At 39.2% G+C, this 25261-nt stretch overlaps 2 protein-coding genes across 4 annotated transcripts; both read right to left on the reverse strand.

Annotated features, from left to right (window-relative positions):
- Positions 1–46: 46 nt before the first annotated feature.
- Positions 47–7937, reverse strand: LOC110702088 (transcription factor MYB3R-1-like). 3 transcript variants are annotated; one of them, XM_021879749.1, is made up of 13 exons: positions 7593–7937; positions 6869–7020; positions 6486–6736; positions 6308–6362; positions 5027–5084; positions 4611–4705; positions 4427–4530; positions 3594–3722; positions 1587–3366; positions 1159–1424; positions 939–1053; positions 605–841; positions 47–272 (listed from the first exon to the last, which is right to left on the reverse strand). In XM_021879749.1, exons 3-13 carry the CDS (start codon positions 6596–6598, stop codon positions 150–152), a joined length of 3075 nt encoding a protein of 1024 aa, XP_021735441.1. In that variant the 5' UTR covers positions 6599–6736; positions 6869–7020; positions 7593–7937; the 3' UTR covers positions 47–149. The 3 variants fall into 3 exon arrangements, with proteins under 3 accessions (XP_021735441.1, XP_021735434.1, XP_021735449.1); XM_021879742.1 differs by having other exon boundaries at positions 6869–7026; XM_021879757.1 differs by lacking the exon at positions 6869–7020.
- A 1718-nt stretch (positions 7938–9655) lies between these two features.
- LOC110702123 (la protein 1-like) lies at positions 9656–14092 on the reverse strand. Its single transcript, XM_021879790.1, has 10 exons — positions 13858–14092; positions 13680–13758; positions 13414–13563; positions 12695–12837; positions 11897–12045; positions 11527–11619; positions 11002–11413; positions 10434–10581; positions 10025–10106; positions 9656–9938 (listed from the first exon to the last, which is right to left on the reverse strand). The coding sequence occupies exons 1-10, from the start codon at positions 13909–13911 to the stop codon at positions 9842–9844; spliced, it is 1407 nt and encodes a 468-aa protein (XP_021735482.1). The 5' UTR covers positions 13912–14092; the 3' UTR covers positions 9656–9841.
- Positions 14093–25261: the final 11169 nt, after the last annotated feature.

Raw genomic sequence — 25261 nt, forward strand, 5'->3', positions numbered from 1 at the left:
GTTTTAAGTCAGAAACAGGGAACCAAAAAATTTATGCAATTAAAAGTATACTGAATCAAATAATTGCATCATTCAAAATAAATGTGTTACAGCAAGAAACAATACATTTTACGAACAACATTATGTACTAGCTCTCCTCAAAGTTGATACTATCTGTAACTTTTCAGCAAACAAGACGGGCTTGATAAGCTTGCAGCTGTAACACTTTTCCCCTTCTCCGCTGCCTTTGCTGGTGTCCCACATTCACTGAAATCAAGAACCCGCCGCTCTGACTGGAATGTCACGGGCAATAATTTGGTTAGCAAACATTTTTAGATAGATGTCCAAACATTTTGCTAGTTTCTGACAAGTAATAATGAAGCTAAGCAGCCAACAGGTACATTTTCAAGCACAGCTTGATTTTCAAGCAGGCAAGAAGTACGTTTACAAGCATATACAGCTAATGGAAATTAAGGGAATCATGTATAGCATAGCTTGATTAAGTATACTTTGTTTCTATTCTCTTCAACTTTATCCTCTAAATGAAAATCATGTATAGCAAAACAATCTATATAACAGGCAATATATGAATAAGGTTTTTTGAGAAAGGAACAAGCAGACACACCGAGACATTTGATGCCAAATGTAAGCGGCTGTCAAGCTGACTGTCAGCAAACTTGTTACTCTGGTCCTCCAGATTCTGACTTTTCAAGCATCTTTGCCTCAAAATGCTTTCTGGAGTTTCACTTCCTAGAACTTCCCGGGCATCTGCATATGCCTCTGCACTCTGCTCGTTTATTTGTTTCATCAACCCCAACGCATCATAGCTTCTATCTCCTGGACTCATGAAAATACCTATATCCTGAGTACAGAAAAAAGCATAAAAAGGTGATTTATTAGCATTATTTACTTGACAGATATTGAACACAAGAACAGAAAAATATATATATACACCATACCTCAATCATTGCTTCTGCTTCAAACCTCGAGCAAGCAATCACAGAACTAAAGTACCAAGGTGACTTCCATGCTGAAGGAGATTCAATACTTCGTCTAAAAGGTGTTCCGCCAAATCTAAAATTATTGATAACAAGCATTGGGAGACATTAGTACGACTCCAGAAAACATATAAGAAGTATAATAGAAAAGCCCAACATACAGAAAGCAGAAGAATCTCACATGTTTAAATTCTCGGCACCAACTTCATTAATAAGGCTGTCAGAATCAATGTTTTGCTTCTTTTGGACAAATAAGGGCGGGCTTACAACAGATTTAGCTTTACTAGTCATTGACTCTGGCATGGCTGCTTGTTGTTTGGAAGTCATTTTCGCGCTGTGAACTTCCAAAGTTTTGCCACCTATCTCTGATCCTGTTTTAGGTCCAGCTCCATCCAGAGAAGTATATTGTGTATCACTGAAGTAGCGTTCAACAAGTACTCCTTTAGGCTGTTGGAACCAATACTAAATCATCAGCCAATATACTTTTAAACAATAAAGGAATGGACACTACGGAATCATTCCACATCTAACGACTAGAAACAATATCGGCTATAGCCCATAGCATGAAAGAGGAAAAAAAATAACACAGATACTACACAGGATCCTCACCGTTTCTGCTGTACAATCTTCGTGGACTGATTTCTCCAGAATTTGTTCAAGATTTTCTTCCTTCTCCATATCTTTGAAGTCCTTTTTGTTTTCCTCTATTTTATCTCCTGATTCTGCATGGTTATGACTTGCCTCTTCTACTTCCCCTTCAAGAGCAGGACAAATATTTTCTTTATCTTCTATTGACGCATGATTGTTCAGATCATTAGATGCTGATTCCTTGGAATCATCAGCCTCATCAAACATAACATCCAAACGAGATAACTCGTTAGTCAACCTGGATGTGCACAAAAACTCTTGCTTAGAACTACTCCCAGTCTTCTTATCACATCGCCTATCTGAAAAAGGTGATAAAGGTGACAATAAGTCACGATGTCTTTTCTTCAAGATGGATGGTGTACATGCAAACGTTTTTGCAGCACTTTTTAACACGGCAACTGGACTGCCATCTCTAGATGGTGAGTCCCATATGGGAGTCAGACTGTTCATAGAAGACATCACCATTTGGCGAATGCCAAGAGGACTAAATTCTTGATGGACATCATTACCAGGCTGAGCAAGATCACAACTAAAAAATGGTATGTCCAAACATGGGAATCGAGGGGGTTCGTAACACAGAGTTCCAGCTTCCAGCTTGCAAGTAGCATTTTCTGGTCGTTCAACTGCACTAGACTCAATATTCTGGTTATCTGACGCTTCAGGACTAAATGTATTTACAGGGACTAATCTTGATGGTTCCTGCAATTCTGTTTGTTCTGTCAAGCCTGCATTTATATGATCATAAAATGAAGAACCAGAATTGTTGTATGCAGGAAAAAATCCCTCATCCACATTGGCAATGTCCTGCGCTTCAGATATGGCCAAGCTGTCACTTATTTGATTGAATTCCTCACAAGGATTAGAAGGTTCACAGTTTGAAGGTTCTAATGGAGTATTTGGCTGCAAAGCTACATTTCCACTTGTTTCAGGGAGCTGAAAAATGGCTTGGAAACTTAAATAATCTCTAAATCTATCCATATCAATAATTTCAGAGCAGTTGGTAATATTCACAGGACATCCATTTCCCCCTTCCTGCTCCAATAGGAGCTCAGAACAGTCTTCTTCGGTTTTCTGTCTCAGTACTGATGTATCTGAATTCACTGCCACATTACTGACTGAAGCTAGTGCATCATATTTGATAGAATGGTGAGAAGGCCCAGGAACCATGTCGCTCATTGGATCAGCAAAATAATAATTTCCTGATAAATTGGATGAGTCTGCGCCCAACTCCATGGAGGAAACATTGGGCAAGCTAATAGTACCAAAGCTGCTATTCCCGGTTGCACAAACCCCGTGTTCTCTTGAAAAATTATTTTCCAAGTATTTAGATGAGCAGCTGAATTCATAAGGTAAATCAGGAATGGTAAAGGTGATGTCCTCTGTATAATATTGCTCGGAACATGACGCAGTTGGACTAGCATTTTGAAACTTTCCATGGTCTGATTCTTCAGACAACAAGAAGTCTTCCTTCGTTTGACAAGCAGTATTAGACAGGTCACTTGCACTTTGAGAGCAACCAACTTGACTACTTTCTGAATTTTGCTCCAGCTCTGCTCCCTCTTTAAATACACTACCTTCTCCACTGCTCTGTTGTACTAGCAGGGAAGCTGTAGGCATGGATTGACTCTGATGGCCAACCAATGGCAGACCTTGGAACTGAGCAAGGAGCCCCGAGGCAATATAAGAGTCTAGTTTTTTCTTCACAGAGCTGTTCCAGTGATTTTTTATAGCATTGTCTGTCCTGATTCACCAAAAGCTTAAGTACTTCAGAACGGAAGGCATAGAGAAACTTCAAGGACAATAGCATCAACTAACATATATGCAGCCAAGTTGGCAAGCTTATCAAGCAGAGTGCATGAGAAAGACTTGTCTGGAAAGATAGGACGGGCAATAGAGGATTTATATTAAATTTTTCAAGTTTCGACAATTTCGAGCAAAAGAATTAACCGGAACAAAGTTCAAACACACCTTCCTGGCAAATATTTTGTTAGCTCTGCCCACCTATTCCCGTGAATCTGATGAGCGCGAATCAGAATCAGCTCTTCTTCTTGATTCCATGCCTCCTTGTTTATAGAAGGATTAAGATGATTATGCCACCTATTGATTGGAATCAGCAGCAATGCAGCAAAAATGTCAGAATTATATAATTTCTCCAGTCCCTTTTATTATTATTATTCATTTTATTTAATTCCATTTCTTTTGCAGAACTTTGGGAGTTAAAAATAAATAAATAAATAATAAGCTTTGAAGTAACTAAAGTCTCAACAGTAGTAACTTTTCTTAAAAGATGACAGAATGGACAGCTAGAGGAAACAAAAAAAAAATTACAAACTTTTACCAGTACAAATGGGACTAAAGAAATTCTAATAGGTTTATAGGTATTTTATACCAGCAGCATAAGTTAAAACCAAAAAAATAATTAATATATATATATATATATATAAATTAAATAATTAAAAAAATAAAAAAAAAATGGCAATTTCTTTGTATCCCAGTCAAAAAATTGAATCACCAAGGAAGAAACTAGTTTGATGATTTGGCTGACTAAAGACATGTTTTATAATATATAATCATAAAGGACAAAAACTTTTACTACATAAGCAGTTTAAAATGCTACCATTAGCATCTAACTGGATAGGCATCGAATGTAAGCTTGTCAAGATGTCAAATCAACTACACTAGAATTTACCAACACTTGTTAAAACTAAGAAAATTAAAATGAAGCCTTATACAGAAAAGTAGGCTCAAAAAAATAGTAAATTGAAAATTTGAACCACGAAAAGAAAGAATTTGGTTCATACCTTTCTCGGCATTGTTTTCCTATACGTCCTGGAAGATGTTGAGCAATTGTGGACCATTTTTTTGGCCCATATTTATTAACTAATTGAGCAATAACTTCATCCTCCTGAACAGCATAAAATGGTATACATATGTTAAGATTAATACTAAGAATATGACTTGACACTTTATACACAGTTCATATACCTCTTTAGACCAAGGGCCCTTAATAAGCTCGGGATTGAGGACCTTTTGCCACCTGTGCAGGCACTGAACATCAGTTCTGTCCTTGAAACATTCAGCTGCAAATTACTTAATCGTGATTAATAACTTCAATATTCAATAAACAATTTAAGCAACAATAACATTCATTAAAAGAAATCATCAGGAAAAGAGCAGACTGGTAATTTATTCAGCAGACTCTAGAGATAAATCAATCTGAAAGAAACAACAACGACAGCAATAATGATAGACATATTTGGGACTTCAAAAAGGAATATGGCGTAAACAATGGGGGATGGATGGAGTGTAATATATACAAATATAGAAAGACATAAAACAAATGAAGTAGCTACAGATAAAAACATCAATACGGGGCATATATTGCTAGAGATGGAACACACCTATCTTCTTCCAATTTTTCCCTTTAAAGCGCTGAACAGCCTTGCGCAAAATCTCATCCTGTAAGAAGAAGAGAAATGCCCTATCATTAAGAAGACACACTTCAAAGAAGAAGAAGACAAGGTAAGGGGGGTTAAAACAAAGTCAATTTCAGCTTCACCAAGCAAAAAGAAAATATCCACTCATTTGTAACTGAACATTAATTGTTCCAGGTCAGTTTTATAAAAGGCATACTTAGAAAGGCCTGTTCAACATGTTTTCAGTGAACCCCTCTGAAGCTCTTGGCTGCTATTTAGAGCTTGATTGAAATGCCTTTTGTTTTCTTCATGCAAAACTTTTTACTGTTCTTTGATACAGGCTCTTCGGCACCATATTCTCTGTCCTTAACTCCAGAAATTGCTATAATTGGCGGTTACATTAGTTTTTATCTGAGTCCACTGTCTGCACTCTCTGCAGCCTATTTTTAGATTTTACACTCATTAATCATCAGAAGTGCCTTGCTTCCATGGGGGACAAACTCTCACAGTCTCACGTGTGTGCTTTGCATATAGGCTCTAGGGCCCCTATTGCCTCAGTGCACCCTTGAGCCTTTTCAAACACAGTTCAGGCCTTCAAGGTATGCATACGATTCGATTAAGAAGTGAGCCCACATTAACGATGTTGGTTATTCAGTTCGAAGTCTATGGAATGATTGTAACTTTTAAACCACACACCTTCGAGCTTCAAGAACATTTTTCCTTGGTTGAGAGTTAGGCTTCCAAAAGGTCAATGGGCTGGTGAAAGAGTAACAAATATAGGTACCACAATCATCAAAAAACCAATACTCCATATCACATTCCTCCAACTCCACGTGATGGGTATGAAGTGTAAATGGCAGATAGTATACAGACTTGCGAGTGTAGTAACATATCATATCCCTTGCATCTTGTTGTGGATAGTTTTTCAACCTACAATTTGCTTGTATAAATCCTTCTAAAGAATCAGTCTATCCACAACAAAGAGAAAGCAACAGGGGGAAGGTATATGCACTTGTATACTTTTGCAAATAATTTGACATGGTGGAGAACAAATAATCGTCTTGTAAAACAAGCCAAGGTCACATGATATGCAAGAGTCACAATTCAAGATAGTAAAAGCAAATTCTAATATTTATAAGTTTAAAACCATTTCTCCAATGAAAGGAGACCCCAAATTGGTTGTATCAACAATAAGAGAGAGAATAACATGCAAAAAGGAAATACCCAAAAGATCATGAAGCATACAAGAATAACAATCAAAGTTACCTCTTCAGGAGTCCATTGCCCCCTTGTTGATCGCCTTGTAGGCCCACTGGTCCTCCTAGAACACAAGAGAAGTTATTCCAGCTTAGCTTATGCAGTAGATGATGGAAAATAACAGTAATTAAAAAACTACGTCCCTTAACACAGACCACAAAGAGTATGAATACTAGAGAAAAAATACCCATGCATAGGTCTGACTTGAGAAAAGGCATTGTTGGCCCCATTCAAAGAGCCAGGAGGAGCCGATGGGGGCGGAGGCGGAAGTGATGCAGCTATTTTCCTGTCACTTTCCATGGTTATCTAAAAAACAGGCAAAACTGCATACCCCAATTCCAACTCGATGTCGATTCTCTCCACGGAATGTTCCCCAAGGCATTATCAGTCTTCCTAGACAATGGTTGGAGCTTCTTTTAGACAGAACAGCCCGAAAGGCTAGAAGACGAAAACAAGACAATCAATTAGTGAAAATGTCATCATAGCAGTAGCAAACAGCCTGATAAAAGAACTAAAAGCTTGGTTTTACCAATACATAAATATAATCAGAAACAAAGCAAGTTCTCTCACCATGTTTACAACCTTAGTCACTCAGAGGGCCGCAATTTGTTCATGCAGACCCAAATAACTAAACTTCGCACGAAATTGAAATTAAATGCCAACTTATCCAAATTATGCTCCCAGAAAAGCCAAAACCTATAATCAAGTACTTCCTCCGTTCCCTAAAACTTGTCAAATATCAAAAACAACAAACAAAATCAACAAAACATCATCGATTAATTATGACAATGCAATTCACTCCACCCAATCATCATATGAAATCACAACAGGAGCATGACCAATTATAATTTTGGTACCAAAAAAATTGAAAATTAACATAATTTCACAGTCCACTCAAAAAGTAAACTTCAGATATAATTTGAGGGCATCAACAAAACTAACATCAGGTGTAACTAAGTATATCTTAACCTCCCCAAACAATAGCCTCAATGATGAGACTAAATTAGGGTTATCTTCTGCAAAATGAGGATATACCTTCATCACAAAATCATTCCAAAACCCAGAAAAATCTTCATTCAATCAAAAACCCCCCAAACAAACAAAAACCCTAATCCCCAAAAACCCATCAAATCACAAAGATCTCAAAAACCCAATTCAAATTTTCACACCACCAAACATTCACATCCCACAAAAAGTCAAACACCCAAAAAAACCCAACTTCACATTCCAGAAAAAACCCACAAAAAATCACAAAAAACGAAAATTTAAAGCAAGACAAAAAGAGATAGATTACCAAAGTTAACTTCAGCTTGAAATGGGTGATCGAGAAAACGATGAAGCGATCAATGGAAGTAGCATTTGAAGAATAGGAGAGAGAAAGATCTGGAAATGAGCATGTGATTTAGTAGAAATAGGGATAATTTTTTTGAATGAGAGAAACGTTGTAAATTTTGATGAATGATGTTGTTTTTCAGAGGAGAGAGAAAGTGGAAATACCAAACGGTCTGAAATTGTAAATGAGCAAAATTCAAATTGGGAGGGGCGGACTATACATCAAATACTCAATTTTGACAATTTTTTTGAAATCTAACCCTATCAACTATGGTTGGATCTATTCAATGACTTCGCTTTTTTAAGGGGTTTCTTCTCACTTTTGCTTGGTTTATTTAAAAGCGTAATTTTGAAAATCCGAGTAATAATGTGTTGGTTGTTTTAAAGGTAAGATTTTAAAATTCGAGTAATAATGTATAAGTAGTTGTAAATGAAAAGTGTGTGAACAATATTTGAAATTTGACGTTGAATATTATACCGTTAAGGAGTTTGTTCTATTCAACAAATACAATTTAAGAAAAATAATGGATTTCAAGTTTAGAAGTAAGAAATTCAATAAGTTAAAGTTAACTTTTTTTGTAAAATAAATTAAAATGAGTTTAGTATGAGAAAAAAAATCAAAAAAGATAAATTTAAAAAGGTAAATTTTGATAAATGAAGATTATGTGAAATGAACATAGTCCAAAACTTTTCAATTAAGTTAATTCAAATCCACAAAATCTGAGCAATTATTATTTTTTTTAATAATTGTTGTTGGTGAGGGTTATTATTGATTATGGTTGTTTTGACTTTGGTACATTCGTTTCTATTTCTTACAATATTATGTGTGTGTCTGTTTTCTTTAGAGTGTGTGTGCAAACTTTGAGTTAAAATGAAATCAAAAGTAGAAATATTTAGCATTAAATTAAAATTAAAATTATTAACAATTTAGCAAATTTATTAAATGTCCATATATTGATGAGCAATTTTGTCATTAAATTAAAATTATTAACAATCTAGTAAATTTATTAAATGTTCATATTGTGTGTTATTTTCAAGGCTATGCTTAGTGGAACATTTTTTTTTCCCTTTGATCATTTAAATGATTGTCATAATTGCTTCTGTTTTTTTCTCTCAAAGTTAGAGATGTTAGTGGGATAGATCAAATTAAATACATGCCTCATAATAGGTCTCGATTTGACAGGTGGTGGGGCTAGGATAGGAATGAAGCTCATGCACACCATGGGTGATTAGGCAAGGGTGGATCTTATATTGTAAGACTTGTAACCACCTCAAATCCACCTTGCCTCACCTCACTTTAAAATGACTACTTCGTATGATGTTACATCAAAGTTCAAAACCATCCCAAACCTACTTTAAAATAAGTAAAATTAAGTTTAATATTGAGTTTTATAGAACAATAAAATTGACGAGGATTACGCATGTAGTTGGGCGGGGAAGCTGAGAATTAGATGGGGGTGAATACCCAAATAGGTGGATGGGACAGAGATGATTATAAATTTGTACCCGTTGGTTGCTGGGTAGGGCCGAGGAGGGATTTTGAACTCATTATGTGGACTTGTGAGGATGAAAAGATTAGGTAGGGATACCAAAGGGAAGGTCAAGATCCGCCTAGCCCTGCCCCACCCCACTAACATCTCTACTTGGAGTATAGTAACTATAGTTTAATGCAATTTATTAAATAGCTCATGTTGGTCTGCCTTCAAATAATCCCTTTTTGCTAGTCGTATTTGAAATCTTTATGAATTTTAACATATATGGAGTACAATAATTTCTAAATAAATGTATACAAAAATTAAATAGGGTAGCTTTAGCCAGCTTAAATAAAGTTCTTCATGAAGTGAATATTAACAATTTTGGGGATGTATTTTCTGTTCAAATTGACTAAAGACAAGTGTTTACTGTTTAGTCAATTTGAACTATTACGTGATCAAACGAGTGTTAAATATGCTCCGTGCTTACACCCTTACACCCACCTAGAGACTAGAGAGAGACCAGTTAGAGAGGAAAACAAAAGAAAAGAGATGGAAGGACAAACTCTTAAACAAGAATTATAAAAAAAATTTAAGTTCACTAAAAGTTGTCACTTCAAAAACAACAGATGAAAGCTAATCCGTATAGGCCTTTAGTCGAGTTCAAATTCTGATACAAAATTGTGATCACAACTGCCTAACATTGTTCATAACCTCTAGGGATTATAGTATCAAAATCTTATGTCGAGACTTTTTGAGCTTTGTTGAAACGACCAGCAGGTGAATCTCTGTCTCGAGGTCGCCCATGCCTTCCGCCTCTGTTGAATTTTCCTCCCCTGAGCACCAAACAGCAGTTTCAGTCATATCACTGCAACATCTTTATAATGTTTTTACAACCAAAAAAATGGAATTATAAACAAACCTTCCTCTGTGTCCGCCCCTATTATCCCGAAATTTCCCTTGACTTCCTTGAATTTGGCTCCAATATTCCTTCTCTTGATCACCTGCAAGCAAGCCAAAGATTTTGCAAGTTAAGATAATAAACCCACACAATTAAGAATTTTCCATGATTTCAACAAAAAGCAAAAGCCTTTATTACCACTATCTTCTTCCCATGTACACTTCTCCACCAAACATTTAAGTGGAGGTGTGATTGGAAATTTAAAACAAAACTTAGTTCTCTTTCGACTCCCAAATTTGTACACGTGACCATTATATTTGACATAGAGAGTATTTTATTTGAAGTATATGCTAATTGATTTATTTATCAGGCTACAAATAACAAACAATTGAAACATTTTCAAACTGAATGAGAATTGTTTGCTACATACCAGTCACAGGTTCTAGAGCAGCGATAAAATTTTTAACAACTAAACCACCATCCTCTGTGAGCACTGCAGCAGCACGAGCTTTTTGGGATGCCTCTGGTTCCTCAAATCTAATGTATCCTGAACTTTCTCCCATCTTGAAGTCTATGTACTTCGCACCCAAAAAAGTGAGACATGAACAAAAAATATTAGTTTTAGAGATTTGCTGACTATTAACAAATATGTAATTAAAAAACTGACAAGTCACTATGACAAATATGTAATTCAAAAACTGAAAAGTCACAATACATTGTCAAGTAACCATATGTTTTGTACGCTTCAAATCTAAATGGTCAACTGGTCATACTCATTTACTCAGAAAGCCATGTGTGCTTGGCATGATACTTTGAACAGAGTACCATAAAAGCTGTAAGTACTCATGATATATTCCTGGTAATTGGCAAAAGCTACGAGAAGCAAAATGGGAAACTAAGGGAATTTGCCTAGAAACACTATAGAAACAGTGTAGAGTAATTAAGGATCTGACGTGTACAATTTAAATCATGCCACAGTTCAGATGCAGAAGTAGTACCTTGACAGTGCCAAATTTCTGGAATAAAGCTTTCAGATCTTCACGAATAACCACATCCATATTATCCTTGTAGGATTCAACAGCATTTCTGCCTTCTGGTGCTGCTTTTTCAACATCCTTTTTGTCAGCACTATTAGAAGATTTCTCTTCACTCTCAGTTTCCTTCTCTTCCTCGTCAGGAGTACCTTCAGCTGTTGCTTCTTCCTTAGCTTCATCAGCATCTTCAACGGTACCATTTTTATCACTTTCTGCTGCCTTGTCTGCCTCTTCAGATCCAATTGTCACAGATTCTCCTCCATTTCTCTTAGAAACCTCAGCCTCACTAGCATGCTCAGTTGAACCATTTTGCTTGGATTCGTCTCCTGATGACTTGCTCTTTAGCGTGAATGCAACAATTAGGCCTTTAGGATAGCTGCAACCATAGTGATGAAGACATCAATATTTTTTGATAGAAATGAGTATTGCAAGAATAACTATTTTTCTGACTTTATTTGCCCCTTTAGAAGATCACAATCAGATACGTACTTGGCTTCTTCAGAACTTTTAGACTTTCCCTGACCACGACCTGACTTTTCATATGCCTCTTCTAGCTTTTCTCTTTCAGCATCGAAGTCTTTCCTATTTACACAAAACACAAAGTATATTAAACCTACATTACCAACTGAAGCTAACCAACATCCACAAGATTGGTTCGTGTGGAAAGTGACACTATAGCCTCCCAAAAAAAAAAAAAAAAAAAAACGCTTTGCGAAATTCAGATAACAAGAGTTGGCCTTTTTTTTTTTGGTGATTCTTTAAGAAACTGCTTCATCTGAAACTTTTGTCACTTGGACTCACTTCTACAGTTCTAGAAGTAATTTATAAAGAATTTTGACAAATTATACGAAGTATTTACTTTGGCTTGAGCTCCAGATCAGCACCAGCATATGTTAAATTTTGTGCCAAAATCTTCTCTGCATCTTCCTCTGTAGAATACTCAACCAAAGCAGTCCCGCAAAACAAGTTTTTGTGTGAAACAAGACGGGGAAGCCTGATACTGTTAACCTGTAAGAAGTAAATATACAAACCTGTATTAAAGGTACTACAGATTCAATCAAAACAGCCTCCAATGAATCAAATTGACATATTTTGCTTCCTAGTAGCTTCAGTCAAGAGGCCTAATGGCAGCAAAGCTTAAAAAATGATGCTCCATTTGAGTGTATGAAGCTGACTTTGTAAGTAGCACTCTATAATTTGCTCACTGAATACCATCATGGCATCATCAGAGCACTAAAAATTTCTCAAATAAAATTGATCATTGTAAATTCAATTCATCACATGTCCTGCTTGAGTGAAATCAAAAATTGGACATAACTCCCTCAGGAAATATCTAAGCAAGTATTCTTGTGCTACTTGGATTTTTTTTTACGTATGTGATTCAGGCTTTGGGAGCACCTTAAATACAGTGCAATACATCCCTAATAGGTTATAGCTAAATAAACTGCAAAACTGACTCCCCTCTACCTAATTCATGGTCAAGTGACAGAGAGAAATCAAACATAATGGACAAAATGGGGAAAAAAAAAATAGAAGGCTAAACCCTTGAGTATTTTAGATTTTTAGTTCTCCGTTCATGACTAACAACTCAAGTTACAGCAATTGCACCAAGCTAAAAAAAAAAGAATTTAGACGCAAAAGAAGCAGCTTAGATTACCTTTGCGAATTGAGAAAAGAAGGATTCTACATCTTCTAGCTTCACATCATATGGTAGTGGTGCTGCAGCTATTGTCCTGCTATCAACCTGTTCTATCACCTCTTCTGGTTTGCTAAGTTCAGATCTCCTGCCAACCTTCTTCCCTGGAATATATTCATCATTTTGTTAGGAAGAGGAAATAAAATACCAAGCCCCCAACAAACAAATCAACCAAACATCAGAATGTATCTCCAAGTCTAAAATGGTTTCAGCATTTCATTACACGAAGAGCCCGAAAAACTCTGAGTTAATTCGACAACTAATTCCAAGTAACACTACTTATTCTGCAAGCGCCAAGATACACACAAATGTATGAACAAACCAACCAAACATCTGAATGTATCTCCAAAGTCTAAAATGGTTTCAGCATTTTACATATTACATGAAGAACACGAAAAACTCCTGAGTTAATTCGACAACTAAATCCAAGTAAAACTACGTATTTCGCAAGCGCCAAGATACACACAAATGTATGAATTACCAGCATGATCATAATTCACACATCAAGCACACCAAAATCAACATTTGAAAAATCTAAATACTAAACAACATATCATAATTCATTTGGTTACAATGTGAACCATTTAAAACTCTAATCAAAATCTCTCCATCAATTTATATATTCATCCAAATGATTATAAAAGCAATATAAAACGTAGAGTAAAGCGAAAATCACGAACCATCCTCCGAAATTTTGAGAAAATCAGAAGTCCTCAAAGTATCAGCAACAGCCTTAACAGTATCTTCAGAAACATCATCAGCTTTAACATCTCCTATACCCAGATGACCTCTCATCCTCGAAAACGAACAAATTAAAGCCAAACTCACCACTAAAAATTCCAAATTTTTTAAGTTAAGTTAAACAAAATAAGAACCCATAAAAATTTAATCTTTATATAAAAACCCCATTTCAGGGAGCAAAAAAAAAAATTGAAAAAAAGGATACATCCATCTTCACTTTCTTCGATTGTCTTCCTCAAGAAATTGTCTCGGGGAAGATTACTGTCACTGAAATAAAACTCAACCTGCAGAAAATCAAATAAAATCAAATTAATTTGAATTGAATTGAATTAAATAAACCAATTAAAAAGATGCAATTTTTAAAATTTGTATAAATTTTAGACCTGGCGTATGACTTTTTTGGAGGTTTCTTCATCTAAAACGTTAGTCGTCGACATTTTTTTCGCGATTGAAAGAACCTGAGAATGAGAGTGAGAAACAAGGGTTTGGGGGAGAAGAAGGGTGGTTAGGGTTTTGGGAGTGAAGAATGAGTTGGGGTTTAGAGAGTAGTAATGCCGGTTTTTTAGAGTTTAAGGCCTTTGAGCTAGATTTTTGCAGGATATTACTAATTTACCTATTTTTTTAAGCGGTTAGGCCGGTTACATGTTTTTAACATTTTACTTAGTAAAATTAAACAGACTAAAAACTCTCACAGTTTAAACCTTGTTAGCGTGTAAGGTTCTTTAGAAGTGGATGAAAGAATAAGACCGTAAGAGAATTTTCAGGACGTTTTTTCCATTCTAAGCTTCGTTGGCAAAGTATTTACCAAAGTAGATGCGTGGTAAAAGTATTTACCAAAATAAGCCTTCAGGGTAAAACGCTGCCTTTCACCTCCTATTTTTTTAAAAAAAATATTCTGCTTAAAAGACGCTGCCTGGGGCAGCGTTTTTTAAGTTTGACTTTTTTTTTTTTTCCGTATACTTTTAAAAAAAATTTAAAAAAAAAAAAAAGAAAAACAGCATAAAACGCTGCCCGGGGCAGCGTTTTATGTACAAATTATTTTTGAAGTTGGAAAAAAATGTAAGTGTACATAAACGCTACCTGGGGCAGCGTTTTATGTACATTTTTTTTGTACATAAAACGCTTCCGCGGGCAGCGTTTTATGTACACGAGGCAGCGTTTTATGTACAATAAAAAAAAAAAAAAAAAAAAAAAAAAAAAATTAATAAACGCTGCCAGAGGCAGCGTTTATAGTGCTTTTGTTTTTTTTAATAAATCAGAAATTACATAATAAAAAAAAAGTCAAACTAAAGAAACGCTGCCCCAGGCAGCGTTTTTTAAGCAGAATTTTTTTTTTTAAAAAAAATAGGGGGTAAAACGCTGCCCGATTTACCTTGGAAGCTTATTTTGGTAAATACTTTTGCCACGCAACCAATTTGGTTAATATTTTCCAAACGAAGCTTAGTTTTGTAAAACGTCCGAATTTTCACCCCAAGTTGCCCTTAATGAAGGTGAGATACAATCGTAATCCTTATTTTATTTTTTTATTTTTTTCTTTTTGTTTTTTGTTCCATCCGGTAATCTTAAAGAGTGTCGAGCTTCTCAATGATATAAAAACAAGTTCACAATAAATGCTTTCAATGAGATTTGAGATGATTAAGTTTTATATAACTTGTATACAATGACTAATTTTGTTTTGTGAATAGTTAGTCAACTTTGCAAATTAGCGGACAATTAAATTATTGTTGCGAATGATTTAGAATAAAATATTCAAAATTTACAACCATAATTACAAAGAAAATTTGACTCACAAAATCTCAACTATCACCACCTCTCATAATATATTTTCACGATAACTACTTTGCTAATGGTGTAAATCGATGAAAAACTTTGTTGCTACTTGTTGTAGGTGTTGCTATTGGTAGGTATAGAACTATAGAAGAGACAGGGAGAGAGAAGAAGCATCACAAACATGAGAGGAGAGGAATCGTGATGGTTGTCGAAATTTGTTTTCTTAATGCAAATAGTATTATTTTCTTGTTAATACAAACATACAAGGCAAAAATTTGTAACTGCAAAGGCTTAAACAGATTAAATTGATACTTTCAACGATGATAATATGAATACACGATGTTTTGGGTAAAAATACCTAGGACACGTGGTCCAATCAAAGGGTGACACGTGTCACTTTAGGAGAGGTTCTACATGAACCAATCCTTAGCTGACACGTGGCACTCCCAATCAATGGGGAAAAAGACACCCTTCAGAGCCCAATACCCGAGAAAAGCCGCAAAACGACGCAGCCTCCAAATCTAGGTCAGAATGACCTAGATAGGGGCACACTTACCAATGACCCTATAAATAGGGAGATTCACCCCACTTTAGGGACATATATTCATTAATTACAATACAAACAATTCTCTCACATCAGAGAAATCCCCTAATCTCGGAATTCGAGAAGATCTCACTTTAATTTCCGCACCATTTTACTTTCTCCGTACACGTTCTAACTTGCTCGTCGGAGGCGAAACTCCACCCAACCGGAGTCTCCGTTGTTTTGCAGGTACAGACGCTCGGAATCCAGTCTTGGTGACGTAACTCTCCCGAGGGACAAAAACCCCGAAACATTTGGCGCCGTCTGTGGGGAGAGTACCTCTAAGATGGCTTCACAACAGTCTATACCGCCTCCTGATGAGAAACGGCCTACGGCCGAAGCCAGGGTCCATTCGGACCATGATATTGATGACTTTGAAGTCGAAACGTATGTGGCCACAGACGGGTCACTCAGAACCAAACGCATCCGTCCCAAAGATACAAGGGAATGGGGCAATGATCAACCGGGTCTAGGCAGGTCATCCGACCAGCCATCCGACCAGCCCCTGGCGGCAGAGGAGACTGCCCCTGTTACCCGAGATGAGCTGATGAAACTCATGGCGAGTTTTAAGGGAGAAATCAAGGATTTGATCACCAAGGGGACGGCTGGTCCAAGTAAGGGTCAGTCGGCCAAGAAGCGCTCTCACTCTGAGAAGAACAAGCCAGTTAGGGACCGAGAGTCCACTCCGCATCCTAAACCAAAGGAGGGGAAGCGGCCCTTAATTGATCTTTCCAAGATCCGACTCCATGAGATTGGGAATAGGAAGGTCATACGACATGTCCAGCCGGATGGCTCAAAGAAGACATACTCTGATGCCCGGTTGCTAATCGAGCAGAAGAGAAACCAGCAACTGTCTGAGTCAGCTTCAACATTGAGTTACCCAGACAGCTTCCAGAATAGCTCAATGAGATATTCTCAATTATCTGTACGAGAGAGTCGGTCAGGCAGCCCGTCCGTCTACACTGGCCCTCAGATGATCCATTCGGCCCTGTATGTGCCAAAGCAATCATACATGCCGTATGGACAACCTTACATGCAATCGACCCCCTTTGGGGTCAGGCGACACAAAACGTCCAACCTTTGGATTAGCAGCTCCGTCTACTAAAACTTGGGGAACAACCTTCTACGTTCTCCAAGGAAATAACCGAGGCGGCACAGCCGACCAAGGTTAAGAATGTCATGGTGGGTACTTATGATGGTACCACCAACCCTGAAGACCACCTCATAGCCTACACCAACCTCATGTACTTGCAGGGGTTGAATGACGCCACCTGGTGCCGATGCTTCCCGGCTACATTAAAGGGCACCACCCAACAATGGTTCAACAACTTGTCAGCCGGCTGCATCAATAATAGCTTCAAGACGCTTGCGTACTTGTTTGCTTCTAACTTCTCTATGAATATCCCTGCCAAGAAATCAAGTCTTGACTTGGGTGCAGTGCAACAGAGGGATAGAGAAGGGTTGCGGTCATACGTCAGGCGGTTCAATCTGGTGAGAATCCAGATTCAAGGGTTGCTTGATGATATGGCTTATACATACTTCTTCAAGGGTCTGAAGGACGGGTCGACTTTTAAGTTGACCTCGTCAGAAAGAGGGTTGCCACCCTCCAGGAAGCGCTGATGGAGGCGGAAGCCTATATACAGGCGACCGAGCTCTGCTCCATCAGCAAGCAGTCGGACTCCAAGAATTCTGACAAAAAAGAGAGTCAACAACTTCAGCCAGCTAAGAAAGCTAAAGAGAGTAAGAAGATAAAAGAGATCTGGGCGGTTAACGATTCCGATCAGCCATCCCAGCAGAAAAAGAAAGAGTTTAAAACGTACGTCCCAAAGTACGAGTTTAACAAAGACTGCTACTCCATCCTCATGCAGATAAAGGAACGGGTGACCATAGAGAAGCCCGCTGCTATGAAAGGTTTCGCCAAAAATCAGAACAAAAACAAGTACTACCATTTCCATGAGGATATTGGCCACGACACTAACGACTGCTATAGTCTCAAGCGGCTATTGGACCGTCTGGCTGATAAGGGGGTGTTAAAGTCTTACATCCTGAAGTCTAAGGTGACCCTGAAGACAAACTCCGGGCAGTTGTCCAAAAAGGATGCCCAACCTGCTAGTAGTTCGGACACTGACAAAGAGTCAATCTACACAATAGCAGGCGGCTTTGCTGGACGGGGCCCAACCATCAGGGGCACCAAGGACCATGACTGACGGCTGTATGTCAGTTCAATTGATGAGGGTCAGGCGTCTACTGACACCTTCCTTGAGGTCATCATCACTGAAAAGGACAGGGGCAAGGTCCGCCGACCGCATGATGACCCCATTGTTATTGAGTGCAAAGTGGCCAACCAGAAGGTTGGCCGGATCCTCATTGACACTGGAGGTCTGACATCATCAGCTACAAGTGCTTGGCAAAGCTGAAGTACAAGCCCGGCAGCATGCACAAGGTGTCTCACCCCTTGGTTGGCTTTGGGGTTGGGGTTGTGCACCCAGTCGGACATTGACTTACCCATCCGGCTGGGGGAGAAAGGAGAGGGACGCCACATGGTTGTCTGGTTCTTGGCCGTGGAAGAGCTGACCGCCATAAATCTGATATTGGGTCGTCCGACTCTGAACGAATCCAAGGCCATCATTATTCAATCTCTCATGCTGTTGAAATTTTAGAAGGATGATGGGTTTGTTGGCTCCCTGAATGGGGACCAGAAGACGTCAAGAGAGTGCTATCTCAGACGTCAAGCCCATAGTGGTCGCAACCGGCCGGGGTGAGGAGCCAATAGACCTTGGCGATGTCAAGGAAGCCGAGCCTACTCCAACTGCAGCCGGCAAGAAGAGAAAGGGCGACCAGCTGGTGGCCGTGGAAAAAGAGAAGCAATAGTAATCACTGACTGGGGAACGGTCAGATGAACTCCGTACCCAGTCGGCTAGTGAACATGTTGATATTTCTCTGGACGACAGCCGTCCGGAGCGTACTATTAAGGTTGGGGCGGTTGCTCTTGCCAAGCTGGGTGCACACTTGCACAATTTGTTGAAGGAATTCAAAGACATCTTTGGCTTTGAAGTGGAAGAGATACCAGGTATCAGCCCGGATCTATCTATCCACAAGCTCTCCATGGATCCCAAAAAGAAGCCGGTTAGGCAAAATAAAAGAAACCACGACGAGGAAAGAAGTCAGGCGGTAGCCGCCGAAGTGAAAAAGCTGTTAGACGCCGGGTTCATTCGGCAATGTCACTTCCGTGATTAGGTTGCGAATGTTGTGCTTGTAAAGATGTCGAATGGTACCTGGCGTATGTGTGTTGATTACACTGACTTGAACAAGGCATGTCCGAAGGCTAGTTATCCACTTCCAAAGATCGACAGTCCGGTCGACTCTACAGTCGGACATGCTTTGATGAGCTTTATGGACGACTATTCAGGATTTCGCCAGATACCTTTGTGGAAAAAGATCAAGAGAAGATGGCATTCGTCACTGATCAGGGGTTATTCTGCTATACTGTGATGCATTTTGGCTTGAAAAATGCATCTGCTACTTTCCAACGAATAATTAATACATCTTCATTAATCAAATTGGGAGGAATGTAAAGGCGTACATTGATGACATGATAGTCAAATCCAAGCTACAGACAGACATCTTGCTGATCTTTGAGAAATCTTCACCACACTCAGGTGGCACAAGGTAATGCTCAATCCCAAGAAGTGTGTCTTTGGTGTTGAGTTTGGGAAGTTTCTCGGATTTTTGATTAATCAAAGGGGGATAGAGGCCAACCTAGAGAAGATACAGGCGGTCATTAACATGAAGTCTCCCCGCACTGTCAAAAAAGTTCAGAAGTTAACAGGTTGTCTGGCGGCATTGGGGAGATTCCTCAACCAGTCAAGTGACAAGTGCCTCTATTTTTTCCAAGCTATTAAAAGAGAAGACTAGGTTTGAATGGGGAGATGATGCTGAGGCGACCTTTCAGAAATTGAAAGATCATTTACACTATTTGCCGAGGCTTGTTAGCCCTCTGCCAAAGGAGGCGCTTTACATGTACATAGCCGTCTCAGACCATGCTCTCAGTGCCGTTATCCTTGTTGAAAGAGACGGCGTCCAACTCTCGGTCTATTTTATTAGCCATGCTCTTTGAAATGCTGAACTACAGTACCCAATGGTTGAAAATTTTGGCCTAGCTCTGTTCATGGCAGTCAAGAAGTTGAAGCCTTACTTCTTGGCACATTCGGTTGTGGTCTACGCAGATGAAAATTGTAGTATTACACCCTTTTATAATGAAAATATGTAACTTTATATATATGTTAGTGTTTCTATATCAATTTAAGTGAAAAAAATGCAATTTTTTTTTTAATTTTTTGAGGGTATTTTTGGCACCGGTTTTGAACCAGAACCGGTTTTTATTTAATTTTTTGGGCCATTTTTTGCACCAGTTCACAGCAAGAACTGGTGCTAAAAGTTTTTTTTTAAATTTTTTGGGCCATTTTTCGCACCAGTTCACAGCAGGAACCGGTGCGAAATCTAAGTTTTCGCACCGGTTTTGAACCGGTGCGAAATCTTTTGGTTTTTGGCATCCCTCAAATAAGGACCGGTTCAAAAACGGTGCGAAATGGGGGTTTTGAACCGGTGCCCAATTGTATTTTTTTCCTAGTGATAGTAAAGGGTCAAGCGTTTGCCGACTTACTATCGAAATGACAAGGCCGGCTACGCCGGAGAATCTTGACCAGGTTTGGAAAGTGTATATAGACGGAAGCTCTACTATGAATGGCTGTGGTGCAGGGTTTATATGTCAGTCCCCTGAAGGAGACAAGTATGAATATGCACTACGGTTCAAGTTTCAAGCCTCAAATATCGAGGCGGAATATGAAGCCCTGCTAGCCGGTATCCGCATGTGCAAGGCGGCAGGGGCAAAAAAAATTGACGCCTGCTCTGATTCACAATTGGTCGTTAGCCAGTACCATAGTGACTAAGAGGCCACCCATCCGGCCATGATCAATTATTTGCGGGCGGTCAAAGAATAGGCTAGGACACTTAATGAATTTCATCTAAGTCAGGTGCCCAGGTCAGAGAACAATCAGGCGGATACTCTCTCTAAGCTAGCATCATCCGCCTCCTGTGATACACCTCGATCAGTCTTTTGGGAAGTAATGGAAAAGCGAAGTATTGAAGACCCCATTGGAATACTAGACCGGAGTTCAACCTGGATGGATGGCATCCGGGCCTATATGCTAAACGGCACTTTGCCGGATATATATCCAGAAATGGATGCATTGAAAAAACGTGCGGCCAACTTTGAAATTCATAATGGAGAGCTTTTTCAAGAAAGGTTTTCTGCAACCTCTTTTGAAATGCATCACCCAAGAAAGGGGGCAAGAGATTCTGGAGGATCTGCACTCTGGCTTTTGTGCCTCCCATATAGGCGGTAGGTCTCTAGCAAAAAGGGCCAGGTGGCAAGGCTACTTCTGGCCCACTCTTGAAGCAGATGCCATGGAAATGGTGAGGAAGTGTAATAAGTGTCAAAGATTCGGCAAACTCATACACCGTTCGACCACTGATTTGACGGCCATTCACAGCCCAGTACCATTCGCCAAATGGGGCATGGACATTCTGGGTCCGTATGCGCCTGCGCCAGGCGAACGCGGTATATTCTAGTCATCGTTGACTATTTCACCAAGTGAGTAGAGGTAGAGGCGGTTAAAGACATTAAGACCAAGGATGTCATCTCCTTCATCTAGAAGAATATCATCACCCAGTTTAGGGTACCTATGTCTATGGTCTTTGACAATGGCCCTCAGTTTGAGACGCCTACCCTCAAAAATTGGTTGGGGGACCAAGGGATCTCCCACTGTTTTGCGTCAGTCGGTCGTCCCCAAGAAAACGGCCAGGTTGAAGCCTTCAACAAGCTAATCTCAGCCGGCATTAAAAAGAAAATTGAAAGAGCAGGCGGTCTATGGGCGGATGAGTTGCCTCATGTCCTTTGGGCCATCAGAACAACAACAAAAGGGGCAACCGATGAAACCCCATTTCTCTTGCCATACGGCGCAGAAGCCGTCTTTCCCATTGAACACTATGAGCCGACTCTTCGAGTCATGCTGTATGACAAAGAGGCTAATTGGGAGGCCATGCGGCTAGCATTGGACTCACTCGAGGAGCGCAGGGGTAATGCCGCCTTGCGTCATGAGATTTTACTGTCTGAGAATGACAAGAGCCTACAACAAAAGGGTACATAAGCGGTCTTTGAAAGTAGGGGACTTTGTGTTACGAAAAATGGAAGCAACCGGTAGGGCCAATGAGCAAGGAAAGTTGACTCCCAATTGGGAAGACCCTTACCAGATCTATGAAGAAGTGAGAGGCGGCACCTACCGCCTGAAACTCCGATGGCAGGCAGCTAGCCAAAACTTGGAATGTAGACAATCTAAAGATGTACTACTTCTTAGACTTGTAATTTTTTTGTAAATAAGAAGCCCATCAATGAAAAGTTGCTTTTTATTTTCAATTCTGTTTATTTATTGCTTTAACTATATACATCTCTCAATGGGAATACCGTCTGTGCAATGTACAGACGGCCTTATTAAAACCCATCGTCTGCTCCAACATGAGTAGACATCCGGCGACGCCCATCCGGGTGAATTCGTCGCAGAGAGCATCTCTCATCCGGGTGGTACATTTCTTTATGAACTTATTGCAGACGACAAAGATTAATTAGCCCAATGAGGCGCCCTCACAACCGTTTCACATAAGCAATCTAAAGGAAACCTAGGCGGTATACTAAAACCGCGTGGCCGCAGACTCAGCCGATAGCCTACCGTTAATCCAACTTAGATTGCATTAAGAATCATATGCTTATAGCCCTCCAAATGGGGCAGAAGGGCGCCTGAGTATGTGAATGGGTTACAAATACCCCAGACGATTAAAATGATCCTAGTCCAATAGACTAAGAAATCTCCGAAGACCGCCTGGGTTCCGGGCTCAACCCGCCTGAATCTTAGACAACCGTGTACTTGGTTTGGGGGAATCACGGTTGTGATTGATTGGCTTAGGAAATTGACAGGCTAAAGTCATATCACCTAATCAAAAGTAATTCCTAAAACCACTAACTAAAATAGATAGGGAAGTTGGGTCGAATCCACAGGGAAACAAGTCTTTCTATTCCTAATTAATTAATATAATCTAAATTATCAAGTAACCAATATGTTTTTATGAGAATTAAACTAAAGGAAAATAATTAAACTAAGGCAAATTGAATAAGGGAGGAAATCAATAATAAAAGGGCTAGGGTATAGGTTCACCAATAAATGATATTCTAGGGTAAAACATAATAATCAATCATCAATGCATAGATTAATCAGATCATAAAGGGCTTTCGCTATGTATTATGATCATTAAATCTACCAGTATTAAATCGCATCTCTCGAATCTTGACTTAACCATTTATAAATTAACCTGCCTATTGAAACTAAGCCTAAACATCAAATCTCATCTCTCGAATCAATATTGCATAATTCATACAATTAAACTTGCGCAAATCTAATTGCATAACATTAAATCAATCAATAGGAAATCAATCAAGCATTGACAGTCAACAATAATAAATTACCCCTTCATATTATTTATGGATCCCCACAAACCCTAGAAATAAAACTACTCGCACATAATTAAATCTAAACTAAGCAAAGCGATTAAAGAAAGCATAATTAAATCAAGCAATTAAATTACTGAAAGTAAATAGGGAAGAAATCGTTATCAAAGTAGACGGAAATAAGAAATTACATAAACTAAAAGTGTCGAGAGGGATCAAGAGTATTAACTAAAAGCTTAAAACTAAAAACTAAGAAATTAAACTAATGAGAAAAGTAGAGAGAGAGAGAGAAAAGAAAAGTCCCCCCACTCGCTTAACAAAATCGTATTTATATAAAACTAAGAAAACCTAAGCTAAAACGAAGATTAAAAGTGCTAAACAAACTCAGAAACACGTGCTCGGTCGGGCACCATCTCGCCTTGTCGGGCGCGCCTTCGGGCGAGGGCTCGCCCGGGCAAACTTGAACTTCTTCAATTGGGTCGTTTCTTAGCCTTATTCGCATTTCCTCTTTGGGTTATGAATACATGGTCCATTGCCCAGACTCTTCTTCTTCGCCGAGCCCTTAATCACTGATTTGATGACTCCAACCGGTCCTGGGCTTCGGAATGTGATCATATGAATGCGACCTTACTCCAATGCTCGTAGCAGCTCCAATAAATCTGGGAAAATGCTCCAAATCCGCAATTTCCTGTAAAACAATACCAAATCTACGAAAACACTAGAAAACGCTTATTAGTAACAAAAAGTAGCTCCGTAGAGCTCAAATAAACACAATTATGACCATTGGGACGTGGAATAAATATATATATAAAATAGACTTATCAGAAATCATCATACTCCTCAAAATATTAAAAGTCCCCAAGTCAATCAATCAAGTTTTTGAAACAAATTACACAGCCACCCTAGGGCAAAAGAGCCATCCGGTTTGTTAGTTGTCACATGCAATTAACAGGTTAGGAAAAATTCAAGCATATATATAAATAACAAATCAAAGCAAATCCAAAATTGCAAGAATCGAAAAATTTAACAAAGCCGACTCAGTCGGTCAATTCATAAATAAAACCCGACCAGAAGGCCAGGAGAGTGATTGTTAAACCGGATCTACGTCCAGAAAATTGAAAGATTGTTAAAAAGTACAACAAATACTCGGCACGCAGGCCGAAAATGCAGACGTCCATAGGCCGAATAGAACTAAGAAAAGCTAATTTTGCTGAGGCGGGGCCACCGGCGCATCCTTCCCAGGTGGAGGTAGAGCAGAGTTCACCTACGCGTCGTCTTCCTGTTGTTCTTGCTCCTCTCTCTCCCCTGCTGCTTGAGCCGACTCTTCACCGTCTGAGGCCTCCTTGTTTGCCCACTCCTCAAACGGTTTCGACTCCGGTCTCTCCTCAGCCCTGGCAGAAAGAACAAGATTTGCGTAATTGTAGGCCAAGGCTCAGACACCATAGTCAGCATCCTGATGCACAAGGTCCCATGCCATCCTCATCTAGTCCTCGCAGTCTTCCTCATTCTCCTCGATGAGGCGGCTCTGCTCAACCTCCAAAGTTGCTCTGAAGTTGCCGTGGAAGGCAGCCATCTCACCCTTCAGACGATTGACGTCTGCGCGGAGAATGGAGTTCTTCTTGTCGGCGCCCTCCAGAGTTTTGAGGTCCGCCTGGGCGTTCTTGAGCACCGCCTAAAGATTGGTGGCCTTCAGGTTAGCCTCAGGAAGAGTAGCCGTTAACTCCCTAATGGATTCCGCCTGCGTCATTAGCTCAGCTTTAGTCTCAAATTCATTTATTGTATTCTGATACTGAGCAACTTCAGCGGATTCACTCGCCCGTTTATTAGCTCGCCTTACCTCTTCCTGCTTCCAAGCATACGACTTTTTTAACCCATT

The sequence above is a fragment of the Chenopodium quinoa genome, unplaced genomic scaffold (assembly GCF_001683475.1).
Source record: "Chenopodium quinoa cultivar QQ74 unplaced genomic scaffold, ASM168347v1, whole genome shotgun sequence".
Classification (NCBI taxonomy): Eukaryota; Viridiplantae; Streptophyta; class Magnoliopsida; order Caryophyllales; family Amaranthaceae; genus Chenopodium; species Chenopodium quinoa.